Source organism: Saimiri boliviensis, chromosome 18, assembly GCF_048565385.1.
Source record: "Saimiri boliviensis isolate mSaiBol1 chromosome 18, mSaiBol1.pri, whole genome shotgun sequence".
Classification (NCBI taxonomy): Eukaryota; Metazoa; Chordata; class Mammalia; order Primates; family Cebidae; genus Saimiri; species Saimiri boliviensis.
The window spans coordinates 5,922,926-5,943,263 of record NC_133466.1 but is presented as its reverse complement, the minus strand read 5'-3'; the positions used below and the strand labels follow the sequence as shown (position 1 = coordinate 5,943,263).

Genomic DNA, 20,338 nt, shown 5'->3' with positions numbered 1-20,338 from the left:
CCCGGTTCTTTGCAAAACAAGAGGGAATAAACATACATAAAACTGTTAGACCTTCTGGGCCTTGGGAGTAATTTGAAGATCTACTTTACCCAGCACTAAAGGGATTCTGCTTTACAATAGGCCTGTGGGTGGTGTGAGATAGCTGGCTATTTTGATGCATGGACAATGGGTTTTGAGGGAGCTATGTCAGGGAGAGGAGATTTTGTATATTATTGCCTCAAATAATCTCCTCTCCTCTCCTCTCCTCTCCTCCCCTTCTCTTCCCTCCTCTCCCCTCCCCTCTCCTTCCTTCTCTCTCTCCCTCCCTACTTCCTTCCCTCCCTCCCTCCTTTTCTTCCTTCCTTCCTTCTTCTCTCCTTCCTTCCTTCCTTCCTTTCTTCCTTTACTTTCTTTCTTTTCACAGGGTCTCACTGTCACCCAGGTTGGAGTGCAGTGGTGGGATCATGGCTTACTGCAGCCTCAACCTCCCCAGGCTCAAATAATCCTTCCACCTTAGCCTCCTGAGTACCTGGGACCACAGGCACACCATCATACCCAGCTAATTTTTGTATTTTTTGTAGAGATGGAGTTTTGCCATGTTGCCCAGGCTGGTCTCCAACTCCTGAGTGTAAATAATCTGCCCAACTCATCCTCCAAAAGTGCTGGAATTACAGGTGTGAGCCACTGCGTCTGGTCTCAAATGGTATTTTCATTCATATATCTCTCCTTAGAATTGCATTGTATTAAATAGAGTACCTGTGCCCTAGGTCTCATAACAGGGAGATACATGGTCCCCAAAGTCATTATCCCCCAGAGAGGAGCTAGGATAGGATGAGGTGTCCACATTTTGTGAAGTAGAAAAGGGACACATGACTTGATAACGAGACAGTGCTTAGAACAAGGGGCTATGCAATTCCGGTTTGAGAAATAAATGATAAATGACAGATTATTTGAAATAGGTGCTGTCTTGAGAGCCAAGAATGTTGACTCGTAGACTGTCGTTCCCACATTCTAGTCAGACTTGGCAGCTGAGGAGGACATGGTGACCAAGGGTATGTGTGAACTCTGCCTGGAGACATAAATGCAGAATTCTAGAAATAGACTGATAATTGTATGATATGAAATTGAGGTTAACTACTGCAAAGCAAAACTCTGTTTATTCCATTTCTGTAGTGTAGAACAACAGCTTCCACTTTATTCATCCAGCCAACAAACACCTGCGAAATAGCCACGCTTGCTGGGACACTCCCCTTTTGAATTCTGTTGTTCTTCACACATCACACCACCTGCTCACCACAGTTTGCACTTTCTACCAGCCACAGGACCGAACAAGGGCTCTGCTTCCTATGAATCGGCCGGCTCTGAGGGCTGGCCTCTGGGAATGCCTCCACCTAGCTCCCACTTCGGACAATGAGGACTTAGAGGGTACGCTCTGATGCCAAAGAGGGGTTATGCTAGTTTGTGAGCCTAAGGCTGGACCCCAACTATTTGGTGGTGGCTGAGTGATCCCAAAGGGCTCTGTCCCACTACACACGTCTGGAAGACTCAACCCGGAGTAGCCCCAGTGGAGGCCCTGTGATGGCAGTGTGGCCAGGGAGGGCAGGGCGCAGAGATAAGGGGCGTCCCGACTGCAATCTGATAAACAAGCAGGATTTCAAAGGCATGGCATGGGGCCACGGACAAGGCTCAGAAGGAGTTTTGCGGGGTGGGAGAAGACAATGTCTCACTCTGGACACTTTGTCAGATGGTGCCCGTGGAGGATGACCCAACATCCTTGGGTAAACAGGTCAGTCCAGCAGGGATGGAGCTGAGTGACATCAGGGCACATCCACATCTACCTCACACCCCATCAAACCACCAGGTCTGCAGGCTCTCGAGGCATCCTGGATGTCTTGATGAGAAGAGAGGAAAGGAGAGTGAAACAGAATCTTCCTCAGGACCAAATAGGCCCTTTCCACCAGGGAAGGAGGGGTGTGGGAAGATGAAGGCTGAGGTGTGAAGCCAAGCCAGGAGTCGCCCTGGCCAGTGTTCTGACATGCACCCCAGGGCAGCCTCTGTCTACCTTGTAGGTCTTCAAACTGGAACTGCCTCCATTTCCCTCCCACTCTTCCATGTTTGTTGATAATACAAGTCCAAATAACTAAGAGAACCCTGAAGTGATATAGGAGGAGAGGGTAAGTGTGGAGACAAGCTGAGTCCTGGAATCCACAGGGATGAGGATGAAGCAGGTAGCTGGCGAGAGTGACCCTGGGCTGGAAGGGACATACAGATGGGAATGACACTGCCAGGAGGCAGGTGGAAGATGTGACAGTCAAACCAAGGTGGCCGGCGGTGGAGAGGGGAGAGAGGGGCTTGTAAAGGAATGAGCAGCATCAGTCACATGCAGGGCTGTTGCAGGCTTTGCCATTTGTGCTAAGTATCTGTCCAGAAGAACCAAAGGAGACCCAGGTCTCAGAAGGAGCCTGCCCACTGAAAGGTGAGCTTTAATTTTACAACTGGAAGTAATTCCCGAGTGCTTTAGATCCATCCCAAAAGAACCAATGAACCAGAAGCCATCTGTGAGTGGGGCACGCTGTAAAGACACCTGAAAATATGGAAGCGTCTTTGGAACTGGGTAACAGTCCAAGGTTGGAAGAGTGTTGAGGGCATGGAAGAAGACAGGAAGATAAGGGAATGTTTGGAACTTCCCAGAGACTTGTTAAATTCTGATGATCACATGGTGATAGTGATAAGGGCAATGAAGTCCAGGCTGAGGCTTTCTAAGATGAGATGAAGACCCTGTTGGGAACTGGGGCAAAGGCCACTTTGGTTATGCATTAGCAGAAAGGTTGGCAGCATTGTGCCCCGGCCCCAAAGAGCTGCAGGTCTTTGAACTTGATAGTGATGATTTAGCTTATCTGGCGGGAGGGACTAGCCTTGTCTCAGATGAGACTTTTTCAGTTGGCTGTGGCTCCCTCTCAAGAGATCATCTCAATCCAGGACATAAGGGTTCACAAACTGGTCCCCGCTCTGGATCTGCTGTAGCTCTTAGCTAAGAATGGTTTGTTTTCTTTTTTCTTTCTTTCTTTTCTTTCTTTCCTTCTTCTATCCCTCCCTCCCTCCCTCCCTGCCTCTCTCCCTCCCTTCCTTCTTTTCTTCCTTCCTTCCTTTATCTTCCTTTTCTTCCCTTTTCCCTCTCCTTTCCTTACAGAGTCTCACCTTGTCACCCAGGCTGGAGTGTGGTGGTGCCATTTCAGCTCACTGCAGCCTCCACCTCCTGGGCTCAAGTGATCCTCCCCCTTCAGCCTCCTGAGCAGCTCGGACCATAGGCATACACCACCACATCCATCTATTTTTTTTTTTTTTGTAGAGATTAGATCTCATTTTGTTGCCCAGGCTGGTCTTAAACTTGTGGGCTCAAGAAATCCTCCCAACTTGGCCTTTCAAAGTGCTAGGATTATAGGTGTGAGCCACCATGCCTAGCCTCTTATCTATTTTTGGGTAATGAGAGGCTTTAGCTTTGACTAAAGGGAATTTTAGACATCAACATGCATAAATAGGTATCTGGGGGGAGAATATGGAAATACTGAAAACGTTGTCTACTCCAGGCGTGGTGGCCCATGCCTGTAATCACAGCACTTTAGGAGGCCAAGGCAGGAGGACTGCTGTAGGCCAGGAATTTGAGATCAGCCTGGGCGACATAATGAGACCCTATTGCTGCAAAAAATAAAAAAGTTAACTGGGCATGGTATGTACTCCCCATACGGATGCGCACTTGCAGTCCCAGCTACTCAGGAGGCTGAGGTAGGAGGATCACTTGAGCCTGGGAGGTCAAGACTGCAGTGAGCTGAGATGGTGCCACTACACTCCATTTGGTTTGGGTGGCAGAATGAGATCCTGTCTGAAAACAAACAAACAAATGAAAAAAAACAAAACAAAAAAGCAAAAGAAAAGAAAATAAAAAGAAACAGTTGTCCAATATGTCCCATGTTCCCTGTTAGGAATGTCCTAGAAGCATTCAGACCAAGGGCCCCTGTGAACACTCTGGCTTATGTTGGGGAGAAACACTCCACACATTCAGTTGCAGTGTGTGCCACAGATTCCACATGGGCCTATGGGAGCCACACAGCCACTCCGTGAATCACACTCTCCTTCCCTGGAAAGCCTTGCTTTTTAACATCACTAAGGATCTGCCACCTAAACTCTTCTGTTATTTACAGAAAAACAAACCTTGTTTCCAACTTTGTTACCGGCAGGGAAGACACGGAGGTAAAATGGTTTTATTTCTTATACATCTATAATTACTCAAAGCACAAAGTACTTTTATCTTCCGTCTCAAATTTTTCAAAAGAATAAGAAGAGTTGATTACATGAATTGAAAGAATTTAAAATAGCTTTTGAAGCTTTTAATACAATGAATAGTTTGACTTTAAAAACGTTATGGGTTATTTTGAAATAGAGTTAGTTACATCTTAGTGTATGAACTTAAATGTATTTGAACTAGTGAAATATGTTTGAAGGCACACATTGTTTTTTCTGTCTTGCTTTATGTTACCTTGAAAATAGTCCAGAAGTTAGATAGCTGTACTGGGGTAGCTAATTTATGCTCTCCTGGCTGGGGTTCCTCCTATAATAACCAACTTGATCTGGCCGAGTTGTAAACAATAAAACTAATGTCTTATTTCTTCCTTGCCTTAGGAGAGGGGACCATGACATAGCAGATGCAATTTGATGATGTCTATGTAATTCTTCTCCTTCTTTTTCTTTTTTTGAGATGGAGTCTCCCTCTGTAGCCCAGGCTGGAGTGCAGTAGTGTGATCTTGGCTCACTGCAACTTCTGCCTCCTGGGTTCAAGTGATTCATCTGCCTTAGCCTCTCTGAGTAGGTAGGACTACAGGCATGCACCACCATGCCTGACTCATTTTTTTGTAGTTTTAGTAGAGATAAGGTTTCACCATGTTGGACAGGCTGATCTCAAACTCTTGATATCAGGTGATCTGCCTGCCTCGGCCTCCCTAAGTGCTGAGATGATAGGCTTGAGCCACCAATGCCAGCCTCTATGCAATTCTTGATTGGATACATGTTTTCCTTTGATTTTTCATTCTAACATTTGTGCTCTGTTTACTAACTCATCTGCCTCATTTGATTTTTCTGAAAAGATGGGCCCCGTCATCAGTGAGATGGCTTAAGGATGGTTGTATGAGGAAATTCAGCACATTAAATAGTGTATAGCCAGCTATATACTCCCCATACGGATGCCATCTGTCTCATTCATAATGCTCAATGCCATATTCACTTTAGCTTGATTTCCTGATTTGTTCTCCATGAAAAGCAGCGTTAGGATTATATGAGAACCAATAAAACTGTGTTAAGATGGTCTTCTGGATACTTTTATTAAGTTACTACCCATCCATCTATTTTTAAAAATTAATTCATTTTTTGAGACGAGTCTCGCTCTGTCACCCAGGCTGGAGTGCAGTTGTGCGATCTTGGCTCATTGCAGCCTCTCAAGCAATTCTCCTGCCTCAGCCTCCTGAATAGCTGGGACTACAGGCATGGACCATCATGCCTGACTAATTTTTATAGTTTTTAATAGAGATAGGGTTTTACCTTGTTGGTCAGGCTGGTCTCGAACTCCTGATCTCAAGTGATCTGTCCCCTTCAGCTTCCCAAAGTTCTGGGATTACAGGCATGAACCACTGTGCCCGACCCTATCCATCTAATATTAGGTTATTTGAAATAAACTTTTATTATTTTGTTGGGCAAATTGCACAATATTTACATTTATTGGGAGATATTTTTTCATGAGAAATGGCAGTGCTGTCCAGAGCCATTGGTGGAGTGGGGGGAATCAGCATCCAGGGTAGCGGCTGAAATTAGGGTTGTTATTCAGGGGACCACCTTACGGATTCCAGAGTGGGCCCATACCCATTATCCTCTATGGCTATCAAGTCAGTGCTGCGAGGTGAGGTGGGAGGACAAATGCATCATTAAAATGCACAGCTATTTTCTTGGTTATGACATAATGAATAAAACCCTCAACTCAGAACTAGAGAAAAGGGTTCAAGTTCCAATAATGACAAGTAGAGTGACTGGCTTAAGGTCATTTTTGTTCGGTGTAGAGATGGGGATAGTATCTAATTTTCTGAAATTTAATCCACTACTTTTTATACTATATTCTAGTTATATATAATTTAGTTGTTGGAAATGGATTTAATTTATGCTAATGCTAATTTACATCTAACGTGAGGAAATAATATCAACTTACGGTTTTACATGTACTCTTCAGTTTTCACTCTGACTATTACATGTTTTTACAGACGTGTTACTGCAACACTTTATAGGGAATATTATGCATTGTGTGCTTATTAGACAATTTAAGTCTTTTTTTTTTTTTTTTTTGGAGACGGAGTTTCGCTCTCGTTACCCAGGCTGGAGTGCAATGGCACAATCTCGGCTCACCGCAACCTCCGCCTCCTGGGTTCAGGCAATCCTCCTGCCTCAGCCTCCTGAGTAGCTGGGATTACAGGCACGTGCCACCATGCCCAGCTAATTTTTTGTATTTTTAGTAGAGACGGGGTTTCACCATGTTGACCAGGATGGTCTCGATCTCTCGACCTCGTGATCCACCCGCCTCGGCCTCCCAAAGTGCTGGGATTACAGGCTTGAGCCACCGCGCCCGGCCCCAATTTAAGTCTTTTTAAATATAATTCTGACCATATGCAATTTTTGACCTCGTGTCCCAGCTTCAGGACCTGGTCCAATGATAAAACGTAATGTTAATGGGCTAAAAAAAAAGGCCTAAGGATGGGTAACAGGAGATGTGCAAAATACCTCTTTAGTTGCAACTTCATTTGCATTTCTGATAACATGCTCTTTAAATCAAGGCAAAATACAATTCTTGCCTTCTAATGTATTGCATTAGAGTTTATTTCAAGGCAACGTTTTTGAATTTCAATTGGTACAGGAAAAAAGGGCAACTATTCACTGCTGAAGTTACTCTAAGGTTAAGTCTATAATTTGGAAAGAAAAAGATAGTAGGTAAGAATATAAATTTCATATATCTCCTCTAAGTTTTATGTGGTTGGGTGTAATTTGTAACATGAGTTTGGAAGGAATCGTAAGGGGAATTAATATTTATTGAGCATTATTATGCATGAAGTACAATCTTGGCACTTGTCATTAACTTGTTGATTGCTCAGAAACCCAGGAGGTAGAACCGGATAGCCTGGGCAGAAGTCCTTAATCTCTTAGTCACCAGCCTTCAGAACTTGGCCAAGTTCCTTTGTCTTCAGGATCTCCCTCTGCACAAAACTGGGTGTTCCCAGCTTACAGATCAAATGAGATAATGCATGCAAAGTTTAGCATAGGCCGGGCCAGGTGGCTCAAGCCTGTAATCCTAGCACTTTGGGAGGCCAAGGTGGGTGGATCACCTGAGGTCAGGAGTTCAAGACCAGGCTGGCCATCATGGGGAAACCCCATCTTTAAAAAAAAAAAAAAGTTTAGCATAGGGCCTGGCAGGGAGCAAATACTTGGAAGGACAGCTGTCCCAGGAACCCCTGGCCAAGAAATCCTAGTGCTAGAAGGTGCCTCTAGGCTGCTTTTTCCAAGGTGCCGTGCTACTTCCTAGAGGTAGAGGGATTTAAGTACAGAAGGCGAGTGCAGCCTGCAGTTTGTTAAACTGTTGCAATGGAGGTCACTGGACATATGGCACTTTTGTTTTAGATGACAGACTGAGCCATTTTCCTGTTGTAAGAGCTCAACTCTGAAACTTAATAGGTTGTAATGATGACTCAATTAGGTAGAATTGCTGGGGATAGCAGAGATGTGATATTCTAGTTAAAAAAATACTCTTCAGATTACTGAAATTTAATTAAGTCTCTAAATATTCAACTTGAATATTTTACAGAAATCATACCTCTCTTTCTTAATTCTAAATGAGAATTTCGCTCATTCTAAGTAAAATTTTCAGCCAGATGGTACGATAGTGAGGGCCAAGAAGTGGTAACATCATTCTCAGGATTTTTATTGCAAGTCATCGCTTTGATAATTGCTCTTAGCACAGGAATATTTAAGCAACTGACAATTTCAAATTTTGGGGACAGCTTGTGGTTCTGCAAAGATTTCTTGTTTAATGCAAAAATAAAACACCACCACAAATTTTATATCAATAGGAAAAAGTCTCTGTCTTAAATTGCATTCTCTGAATGTTTTGAGATGTATGTAGAAATTAAATATTCTAAATAAAATATGTTTTATTTTATGAGTGACCATGGCAAACATACACACACATACACACACATGTGCACACACACATACACACACATGCAAGCATGGACACAGCAGCAGGCAATCAAATTGTCCTTAATTTGCATAATAGGAGGGTCAACTGATTCCGAGTACGATTAGGAGAGAAGATGACAGGCACTGCTAAAAGAGACACTTTAGGAGATACATTAAACATTGGAACTTTCTGAAAAACCGAAGAATTCCTTAGTTGTACAATTTTCAGGTACTTTATCAAATACATTATCAATTATCTATAGCTTTAAATATTCTTTTGAATTTTGAATCAGAAACAAAACATGCCCTAAATTAAATTGTGTTTGCTTACACAGACCCTTTTGTTTTTTCAAGAATGTCAAATGAAACTTCACTGCCATTTACTTTTATTTTATTCAGAACCACTTACACTGTCTGTTGAATTTCTGTCAAGGCATCAGTTAGCACTTTAAAGAACATTTGCGAAAGATTTAAGAGCCTTTCCAGGCCTTCATCTTGCATAACATAGACATGAAAAATGCTCCTGGTTCTTGAACCTCTCTCTATGGACTTACATTTGGGATGTGAAGATGTGAAGATGTTCACTTCCCATGAAACTTATTGTAAATTGAACTACTGCTGCCTGTTACTTTTCAATAAACTAGATTGAAAATCACTACAGTAGAAACTCATGAAAAGTGCTCGGTCTCTCTGGTGTTCTGAGTGTGGTTCACATCTTTGGGTGCCACCACTGTGCAGGCTGGGACATTTCACTGTATCATGAGTTAGACCTGGTCTCAGCAGGTTTGCTGTCTGGAGATCCTAACAGCTGGGGTGCCTTCTCCATGGCAGTCTCTGAAACACTCTGTAATGCTTCACAGGCAATTGTGATACGGAACACTTGTCCTCTAGGCCTCCTCATTCCCAACTCACATATACACTCACCTCTCCTTCACTCACCCATTCATTCATTCATGGAACACATGCCAGCCAGGGGGGATCCGAGTTGTATAAGGCTGTTTCTCTGCTGCCAAGGAGCTCCCAGAGCAGTGGAGGGGATGCACATGAAACAGACTGCAGAAGCCATGGGGTGGGAACCTCCCTGAGCTATCACCAAGAGCATACGGGTAACATAGAGGGTGAAACTGTGATTGCACTTTGGAGATTCCCATCTTCATGGGGGCAGTCATGCAGGACCTGGGCCTCCAATGAGCAGGACTGGACAGGAGACGTGGGCATGTGACAAACCACGTCAGCACTGACAGGAAGGACGGTGACACTTGTGGACTGCTGCATGGGCAAGTATTCCGGGGAAGGTGGGGCAAGGCAAGGGGCCTGAACCCGGGCGCTGCAGCTGCTGTGGGTGGCTGCATTCACTAGGTCCTGAGCAACCTTTGCTGGACATGAAAGATTTCAAAATCAGAAGCCCTTCTTTGGTGAAAGAAATAACAAAAATAAAAAGGGTGCTGGGTGCTGTGGCTCACGCCTGTAATTCCAGCTCTTTGGGAGGAGGGTGGATCACTTGAGGTTAGGAGTTCGAGACCAGCCTGGCCAACATGGTGAAACCCCCATCTCTACTAAAAATACAAAAAACTTAGCTGGGTGTGGTGGCACATGCCTGTAATCCCAGCTACTTGGGAGGCTGAGGCAGGAGAATTGCTTAAACCCAGGAGATGGAGGTTGCAGTGAGTGAAGATCATGCCACTGTACTCCAGCCTGGGCGATGGAGGGAGACTCTCTCTCAAAATAAATAAATAAGCAAATAAAATAAAATAGAAAGGGAAAGTTGCTGATTTTGATCAATAGAGGGTGTTGTTACAGAAGCAGGCTGATTCAATGATAATTAAATAAACATAATATCTATCTCCAGAGTTAGAGAAAGAGCACCAAAGTGCCCCTCATCTTTAAAAGGCCGAGTGTCGAAATGGCTATTTTCCCACCAAAACCCCAGAGCTGTTTTCTCCTTGATCCTGTGTCACTCTGCTGAATGCATCTTTTACTTCTGATCAGCATCCCTGACCATGAATGAGCATTCGCCTTAGGCTACCCACGACTGCATATGTCCACCCCGGCTGACAGAGGCAGGGCTGCCTCTTGGGGGCTAATGCTATTTCTCCTTCTTTCCTTCTCCTTACACAAAACATATATTCTGAATTTTATGCCATAAATAAAGGCATGTTGTAGGCAACATATTGTCCTTTACACACACTTTAGATTTCGCCTAATAGTGTCCAATTCAATTGAACCAGTGATGTGCTTTAAAAGCTCATTACATAAACAGGCCAACGTGAAATGATAAGCCGGTGACAGGGCAGCCCCTACCTCATTAGTCAGTTAGATCACCGGCAAGTCTGCCTGCTGACAGGCCATGCCACAAAGGCCCGCTACAGAGATAGATCGCACTCCTCTGTGAACAATATATTACAGTCGATTCACAATCTAATCAAAGCCAGGCTTCCTTTTAGTAGTCCCACAACACATTTGTCCTTAGGCACTAAAAAGGAATTTAACTGCAATGCACTGACTTTTGTGGCTGCTTTCTACAGGGAGAGAAAGGATACAATGCCTTTTAAAGCCTCAGAAGTTTCCATTTTTAGTTGTAAGAGCTAGATCCTCTTTGGACAGACACCTCTCTCATGCAGGACCCAAAAGACCCAAAAAGCTTTTGAGGCCACAGTAATACCTGGTCTTTTTCAGGGCGAAATGCAAGAGAATGTGTAAAGCTAGTGGGTGAAACTTCACAGTCTCCCATTCAAGGCAGAGTGAGTCAGCATTCCATCTGTGGAATGGTGGGAATGCGTGTGGGGTTATGGCTTGCTGAGTGTCTTTATTCCACAACGTGTGTGATGCTCGCAGGTGGTGGATGCGCTCACAAAGACCAGTGACACCGCCTTCCACACTCCTCGGCCCGCACTGTCTGTGCAGCTAAGCAGTCATATCACGGTGCCCGCTGGAAACACAACATGGCTGTGGTTGAGAAAAGCTGACACAAAGGGGCTCGCTGTATTAACGCGTGTAATACCAAAGGAGGTCACCACCCCGACAATAAAAATCCATTTTTGTTACAGAGGCTGGTCATTTTACGAAAGAATTTATGCTAGCATGAAAACGAACAACGAACAAGCCAACAAACAAAAAGACCTCGCGGTGGTTGCTGGCTTCCCTCTTCTCCAAGTAACACCGGGAAAAAAAGGATGAGGAAAGAGATAAGACAAAAAATTACGTGCAATGAGAAATTCAGAGCTGGGATAGTTAATGCAATCTTATGGAACTTTTGATTCGATAATAACATTCTGGATGAAACGGAATTTGTCCTAACGCAGTCATCTCCAAGAGCACATTTGAGAGGATGACTGACCGCATGGCTCACTAGGTCAGGGCCAAGCTAGTGACTTGAAGGTCATGGGGCGGGGGCGGTTGGTGAGGAGCTTGAGCCAGAATCAATGCTGCTTTCTTCCTTGAGAATGTTTGCTGTGGAAACCATGGCAACGGAATGAAACAATGCCCTCGGTGACGTAGTCATTTACAGTGTGGCTCAAGTTTTCTTTCCCTCCCAGCCACTGACAACCACCACGGAAGTAACCAGCAGCCAGTCTGCCGCCATGGGCCACACCTGGGGCAGCACTGGCCTGGGAGTCAGCTGATTCGACAGCTCACTTTTCTGGCAAGGAAATTAAGGCGCTTTCTTGAGAACACATCTAGTTAGTGGGACAGAGAGGACATGGACTTATTTCTGCCACCTCAGAGGACTGTCTGCCACCTCATGCTTTGCTATGGAAAAAAAAAAAAAAAGCAGTTTGAAAATATTTTTGCTGGGATGAAATGAGAGCATGCGGTCAGGGACATCAGTTCCACTATTTCTGTAGAGACCACTCTTAGGACTTTGATCAAGAGTCAAGGAAAAAAAAGAGACAATCACTTTATCTCTCTGAGATACAGCATTTGCTGTAAAAGTATCCCAAATGTGGATACAAATACTGCATTTTAAGAAAAGGGCTTTCAATTTAATTTTGAAAAAAGTTTCGTGAAATTTGAGTCTTGGTGTCATAACACTGAGCATGCGTGAAGGTCTCATCCCATGGGAAAAGCACCGGGAATACAAGTGTTTGCTGGGTTTACCTTCCATGTGACCCTGATGCTCTGAGATGATATAGGCTCCAGGTGAACTTCCTGAGGTGGACCGTCAGGAGCTGTAAGGACCAAAAACCCACAGGCAGGTTAGAGATGCGCTTTGGAGCAGACTGAAACCTACACTGCCAAAGGCAGTCCCTGAAGACACCCCATCCCCACATTTGGCACAGAGAAGGAAATTTTTGGTTTTTGAAATGGAATCTTGCTCTGTCGCCAGGCTGGAGTGCAGTGGTGCGATCTCAGCTCACTGCAGCCTCTACCTCCTGGGTTCAAGTGATTCTTCTGCCTCAGCTTCCCGAGTAGCTGGGACTATAGGGGTGCATACCCCATGCCCAGCTAAGTTTTGTATTTTTAGTAGAAACGGGGTTTCACCATGTCTGCCAGGATGGTGTCGATCTCTTGACCTCGTGATCCGCCATCCTTGGCCTCCCAAACTGCTGGGATTACAGGTGTGAGCCACCGTGCCCACCCAGAGAAAGAAGTTTTTACTGGTCATGGGAAATTTCAATTTTGTAGAGTTACTGCGTATACTCTTGGCCGGTGTTTATTTGCTCCTTGGAAAATGAATCCTGGGGACCTATCATTGTATTCCTCCTCACCATGTCTTTGACACCTTCGTGAATGAATCCCAATTTTGAACAAATTAAGGGGTACAACAGAAAGCTACAAAACAAAATTTCCCTTGTAAAACACTGTCTATGGTGTGCATCGAAGGTCCTTCCCTTTCCTCTGGAAGATTTGCCTAGTGATGTGGTATCAGGGTTTCTCACTTGCTTAGAATGACTTGGGACAAAAATAATCAAGATTCTTCTACCTTTGGGTGTCTTTCATGGCTTTAGCTCTTCACACATTCCAATTAAAAACCCTTGTGAACCAGGGGCTCTAGCCACAGAGGGCTGAAGCAACGTTGAAAAGAAAAACAAAACGTGCAGTTTAAAGCAACCTATTTCCGCTGAGTGTGTAATAAGTCAGGGAGCCACCGAGAGACGATTCCAAGTACATCCCAGTGAGAGCTGATGGACGTGTGTTGGAAATGTGCTACAGACTAGGTCATGGTGTAGAACTAAGAGATATAAAACATTTTGCCACCCAAGAGTTCAGAGTACAATCAGCTATCAGATACACCCACTGAAGGAAGCTTGCAACGCAAGGCAGCAGGTAAGCAGATGTCTTCTGAGAAGCAGAGGCAAAGAGTGACACAGGGGTCAGAGGGAAAGAGTCCATTAGATTAAAAAATGTTTTAGGATTGACAATTTTGAGATCACGGTAGAACTACAGAAAGCCAGTTCTGTGGACGCTTGCTAAAGTCTGCATGCCACACATGCAATAAGAAAACAGAAGTAGTGAATATGAACTCATTTTGGGGAGTTTAGAAGTAATAGGAAGAGTAAAGATACCTTAAAGATAAAGGGTAGATTGGGGAAGGGCACGACCCAGGGGAAGCTGGCTTCCTTTTTTATAAAGGAAGAAAAAGTTCTGAGTAGTACCATGATGTACTTGCTAAGCTGATGGATATTTGAGTTTTTTTCCATCCAAGTTCACATTCTGGTTCTGTCACTTGTTAGCTGGGTGTGTGTGTTACTTGTCTGTGACTCCATTTCTCTCTCCATATATAATGGGACAATCGAATATGTATCATAGGGTTGTTATGAAAACAATGTGCTCAGTAAATAGAAGAAATTAATCATAATATAATTACCATTAAGTGTTTTTAAATAGGGGGAATCAAATGGGAGAAATTTAACAACAACAACAAAAGGTAAACTTGAAGGAACAATGTATGTCCTGGCAGAAACTGAAGAGGGCAGAAGACATAGGCTGCAGAGTGAGTGGGGCATAGAAAGGAACAAATGCCTCTGGGATGGGAGGAAGGTGGAGTGAGGCTTATTGGTTGGGGGAAGCCAGGTGAGGGCAGACACAGGTACATTTACTGACTGAAAGAAGCAGGTTGAGACCTGATTGTTGTTTTTCTCAACATTATGACAATAAGCCAAGCAGGAAATTAGAATGGGAACTTGAAGGAGAGAGTTACAAAACAAGGGCTTGGAAAACAGCTGTGGTCTGTAGGAAACGGAATGCCCTGTGTCTTGGAGCACTAAGGCAAGGCACTCTATCAAGGCCCTGGGGGTCAGTGCTCTAAGATGCAGGGATTGTTACTACAAAAGAATAATGGGACTCCACAGCTCCTCCCACGCACTGAGGATGAAGCAGGAAGCTGATTCCGCAGATCAGGGGCTCGTGGGACTAGGAGAGAATGAAGCTATAAGAATGCTAAGAGGCCAGGAATGGTGGCTCGTTCCTGTAATCCCAGAACTTTGGGAGGCTGAGATGCATGGATCACAGGGTCAGGAGTTCAAGACCAGCCTGGCCAACATAGTAAAACTCCATCTATTAAAAATACAAAAAAGTTAGCTGGGTGTGGTGGCAGGTGCCTGTAATCTCAGCTACTTGGGAGGCTGAGGCAGGAGAATCACCTGAACCCAGGAGGCTGAGGTTGCAGTGAGTGGAGATTGTGCCATTGCACTCCAGCCTGGGCAACAGTGCGAGACTCCATCTAAAAAAAAAAAAATGCCAAGAAACGAAGCTGATTCTCCAGATTATATAGTTCATTACCTTGTGGTTTAGAAATATGAGTTTGAAGGGAAATGGGGATATTGCAGCCTCGATTTTCTCAATAAGATATATTCATAATTAAAACAAAGGTGTTAAAAGACAGGAACTGTGGAGAGAGAGAGGAGGTGGGAGTTAGGTTCCCTGCACCCCTCATTCGCACACTTGCTGATGCTGTCCCTGACGTCTGTTCCAAATGGCCCCTGTCCTCTGCTTTCTCCACCATTGTCCTCTTGGGGATCTCCGAGTCCCTCACTCTGATGCCCCACTCCTACCCCACCTCTATGCCTGGTGACAGTTTCTGTTTAGTTCCTAAACATTAATTCTGTTCTCCATTGTGCTCTTTAAAAGGGACATAGCTCCAGTGCCCACTTCACTCTGTTCATCCGCCCTAGTAATGTTCTGCTCCCAGACGGCACCTCGTGATCCTCCTCATGCTTTTATTCTGCATACCCTCCATGTGCCTGTGTCCCAGCCATATCCGCAACACACCGGACCCCTGGGCAGATCAGGGCCTTTGCCCTGGCGCTTTCTTCTCCCTCCATCAGGGTTTCCTGCCCATGCCGGTGGGCCTCCCGCGGCAGTTTATCCCTGTCTGGGCCTGGGGACCTGTCCCTACAGTGTGCACATACTTTGGCATGTCCGTCTTTGTATGTCTCTGGTCACTCAGCATACTCTACACTGAGCCCAGAGTGAGTCCTTGCTTTGAAGGGGTAAAGCAATTTGTAGATGCTGAAATGCTGAGCGCGCATCCCTTCCTCAGCAGGTCCGGGGACAGCTGGAAGTCTGGAGTGCTGCAGCCTCTCAGATCTATTCCAAAAGTGCAAAGGCTCTGCGAGAACTGAAGTTAACGTCCAGAACAGGGGCTGAGGGAGAGGCTGGCATCCAGCTAATGGTGATAATTATTGCTAAGGCTCTGTGCCCAATTTCTTGCTCATGGGGTCAAGCTCTTAGGCAGGAAACTTTGAAAATCAAACTCAGTACAAACTCATGGGTTGGATTTCCCTCACACACTGATAATTCTGTGCTCATTGAAAAGCACACAGTTTTCCGTAAAAATCCTTCTTGAAAAATGATTGTCGAGTCTGACATCTATACTGATGCTGGGTTACTTTAATTTAGTTACACTTAACTGAGGTTAACAAGAAGCCAGTTTGTTAGGAATTGGAGGCAATGTCAGGGACACTGCCCATCCTCAATCTTTTGGGCTGCCTGGGGTGTGGCCTGTGGTGTGGTCCTCTCCGGAAGATGGCAGGCAAGAGTTGCAGCCTTGATTTTCCAGTTGAGATATATTCATAATTAAAGGGGCTAGCATAGTGTTTACAACAATGTCTCAATTCTGCAGGAAGCATAAATTCTATAATGTAATCATGATTTGGGAATAACTTACTTTTTCAATCTGGTCTGGTATTTTATTTTTTTCTTGAGACAGGGTCTCACTCTGTCACCCATCATCCAGGCTGGAGTGCAGTGGCACGATCTCACTCACTGCAACCTCTACCACCTGGGTTCAAGTGATTCTCCTGCTTCAATCTCCCAAGTAGCTGGGATTACAGGCATGTGCCACCATGCCTGGCTGATTTTTTGTATTTTTAGTAGAGATGGAGTTTCACCATGTTGCCCAGACTAGTCTCAAACTCCTGGCCTCAAGTCATCCGCCCTACTCAGGCTCCCTAAGTGCTGGGATTACAGGTGCGAGCCACCATGTCAGGCCTAGGTCTGGCATTTTATGAAGGTCTCCACTGAAAAGAAGAGGGGGCACAGTTCTTGTCTCCGGGACAGACTTGACCATTTTAAAGCATGTAACAGCTTTATTACTTAGCCTACCAATGCTGCAGTGATTTGTCAGTAATGTATTTACTGTTCTGCCTGTTCCCTGAAGTGAAAACATTTGGACCTCTCCTCTTAAAAAAAAGTGGTGAAAAAAGTCCAGACAAACAAACAAACAAACAAAAATCTAACTGATACACACACACACATTAGGGCTGTGCACGGTATCATTGGGAAGGTTTTTTGTTTGCTTGTGTTTTACAAAGGGCACTAAATTTTCTATTACATTACTAAAACATTACTTTCCAAAGTTTTAAATTATGAGTGAGAACATGCAGTGTTTGATTTTCTGCCCTTGTGTCAGTTTGCTGAGCATGATGGTTTCCAGGTTCATCCATGTCCCTACAAAGGACACGAACTCATCGTTTTTTATGGCTGCATAGTATTCCGTGGTGTATATGTGCCACGTTACCCCTGTCCAAGAACACATGGACACAGGGAGGGGAGCACTACACACTGGGGTCTGTTGGAGGGAAATAGGGGAGGGACAGTGGAGGGTGGGGAGTTGGGGCGAGATAGCATGGGGAGAAATGCCAGATAGAGGTGATGGGGAAGAAGGCAGTAAATCACACTGCCACGTGTGTACCTATGCAACGATCTTGCATGTTCTTCACATGTACCCCAAAACCTAAAATGCAATAAAAAAGTTTTAAATTATAAAAAATTTGCTTTCTTTAAGAATTTTATTGCTTTCTGGATAACTCCTGAGCTGTATTTTTTTTCCATAGGTTCTCATCTCATTGCCAATGATGCCAATAAAATTACAATCCAAAGCAGATTGAGTTCCCAATGTAAAACATATGAAGGATAAGTCATTGGGTATATCCATTTATTTAACTAAATTTGAAAACTGTGTTGACATTGGGCATTTAAGAATGTACTTACATGGTTTCAAATGTAATATACAGAGAAAGCAGAATTGGCTTCCTTATCCCACACCCCCAACCCTGCATATTTAGCTTATTTCCTGGGGAAGGAGAAGGCTAGAGGTAAAAGATTAGAAATGAAAGTTATTTTCCACGGCTGGGCACAGTGGTTCACACCTGTAATCCCAGGACTTTGGGAGGTCAAGGCAGGCAGATCACCTGAGGTCAGGAGTTTGAGACCAGCCTGGTCAACATAGTGAAATCTGTTCTCTACTAAAAATACAAAAATTAGCTGGGTTTGGTGGTGCATGCCCATAATCTGAACTACGGGGAGGCTGAGACAGGAGAATTGGTTGAACCCAGGAGGCAGAGGTCACAGTGAGCTAAGATCGCACCACTGCACTCCAGCCTGGGCAACAGAGCAAGACTCTATCTCAAAAAAATAAATATATAAATAAAAAATAAACAAAAGAAAGTGATTTTCCAAAATAAACTCTGCATTTCTACAGAAGTCAAAACTGTTTAAACTGCAAGACTGTAATAAGCAAAGACTATCTTTATAATTTCTATTATATTTACAAAGGTAAAAAGCAGGGGAATTAATTCTGTTTGGCTGAAAACAGAGGAATGACAGACACCTCCTGATTGCAAAATGCATGGATCTCTGCTTTGCTTCTCTGTACTGGTCCTTCCTGGCTGCACTGGCTCTGTCTTTGTCCCTCCTCAGCTGGACAGCCTCCCACTGCCCAGCAGCTCCTGTGTCCCTCTGAGAGCTGGGACTCCAGCCTCAGTGCTCCACTCTGTTCTTAAAATACTCTCCTTCCTGTTTCAATATCTTGGCTTCAACCAATGTCTTGGGGCCTCATCATTAATTGATTTGGGCTCAACTGCTCCCCCGGAACTACTCCCACATTTTGGCCTCTGGTTCTGTTAGGGAGATTTGCCTTCCATGAGCCACATCCTACACTAGGCAAAGACTGGGATACAAAAGTAAAAAAACTTTTTTTTCACTTTTTTTTCACTGGGATACAAAAGTAAAAAAACTTTTTTTTTCAAAAAACCACTTTTTTTCAAAAGTGATGAACAGTTGCATAATTCTACAAACACACGTTTGTCTTCTATGGGAGTTGGGTGGGTGAGAGGCATGCTCTGTGTCGGACAAAGGGAATCAAGACAGTGTTTAGTAAAAATCAAAATACAACAAAGAATAGCTGTTGCCCAGATGGGGAAAGGCTGAAGTCATGTGCTAACTATTTATTAAATAAATGGCTCATTTATTTAACCTACTTATTGAATTAGTTAGCACGAAACACCATGCTCAACACCATTCTAGGTGCCTCATATACAGCAGTGAGAGAGCAGAGCAGTCAATCCCACCTCCCCTGGTCAAAAAAGACCATAAGGAAAATGAATTAACAACTTATACAGTACCCTGGGTGGTGATATATATGATCGGGCGCAGTGGCTCAAGCCTGTAATCCCAGCACTTTGGGAGGCCGAGGCGGGTGGATCACGAGGTCAAGAGATCGAGACCATCCCGGTCAACATGAAACCCCGTCTCTACTAAAAATACAAAACATTAGCTGGGCATGGTGGCGCGTGCCTATAATCCAAGCTACTCAGGACGCTGAGGCAGGAGAATTGCCTGAACCCAGGAGGCGGAGGCTGCAATGAGCCAAGATTGTGCCATTGCACTCCAGCCTGGGTAACAAGAGCGAAACTCTGTCTCAAAAAAAAAAAAAAAAAAAAAAAAAAAAAAAAAAAAAAAAGAAAGAGAGTGGGGAGGGAGGGAGGGGACCCCCGGGAGTGAGCAGTGGGTTGAATTTTAACACCGTGGGCATGATCAGATCCTTGGAGGATAATAATTGAAAGTGGTAAGGGGAGAGAGGAAGAACATTTCAGAACATTCTAGAACTATTCCAGAACATTTCAGGATAGCAGAGAGGACTATACAGTGTGTACGAGAGACAGCAAGAAGGCTAACAACTTTTGTCAGGTTTACTTTCCAGAGTTTCTTCAAACCCAGGATGGAGGAGAACAGCAAAAATCTACAGAAGCCGATCACTGAAGGCCTGTTTGGGTGTGGGGCGTGCTCAGCTCTTCTTGCTAAGCACACGCTGTGCGTTTGACTCTTACTGAAGAACACACTGATGCCACCCTCTGCCCTAATAGCACAGCTATCCCTACGTTTGTTTCACACGCTCCTGGCTTTTATTCCTTCTGTCCTCCTTCTATCCTCTCATCCGTTGTCCCACCTCAGCACATAGAAAACTTTTCTCCCAGATCACAGCTGCTGCCCCTGAACGGGAGGACAGATGAGGAATAACTTAACTCAGTGCCAGATTCATTGGAAACCCAGCGACTCTGTATCCTGAGCCTCCCATAATCCACACCTTCTGTTCTCTGATGGTCTGTGAAATTCAGTGGTGTTTCAACGAGTGAGCACCCACTAATGGAAGCTACACGTTCTATGCACAGATTTACAGGGAAAATAAAGAAGAGAGTAGCTACTCCAAACCCGGTCACAAGGCACTAAGTGACTCGCGACCTGCAGGGGGCAGCTGCTAATGGGGAAGCTGGTCTGCAGCAAGGGCCAGCTGTGAATGTCACGTGTCACGTGGCTGATTCGTGTCAAAGAGACACACTTCGAGTCCATTAACAGCTAATCTGACTGCTCCTTT

At 44.5% G+C, this 20,338-nt stretch overlaps 1 protein-coding gene across 2 annotated transcripts in view; it reads right to left on the bottom strand.

Annotated features, from left to right (window-relative positions):
- DSCAM (DS cell adhesion molecule) overlaps positions 1-20,338 on the bottom strand; it is a 746,447-nt gene that overhangs the window by 115,799 nt on the left and 610,310 nt on the right. For both annotated transcript variants that reach the window (XM_074389246.1, XM_074389247.1), the window contains exon 16: positions 12,340-12,410. In XM_074389246.1, coding sequence (XP_074245347.1) covers positions 12,340-12,410 — 71 coding nt within the window. The remainder of the gene's footprint in view (positions 1-12,339; positions 12,411-20,338) is intronic.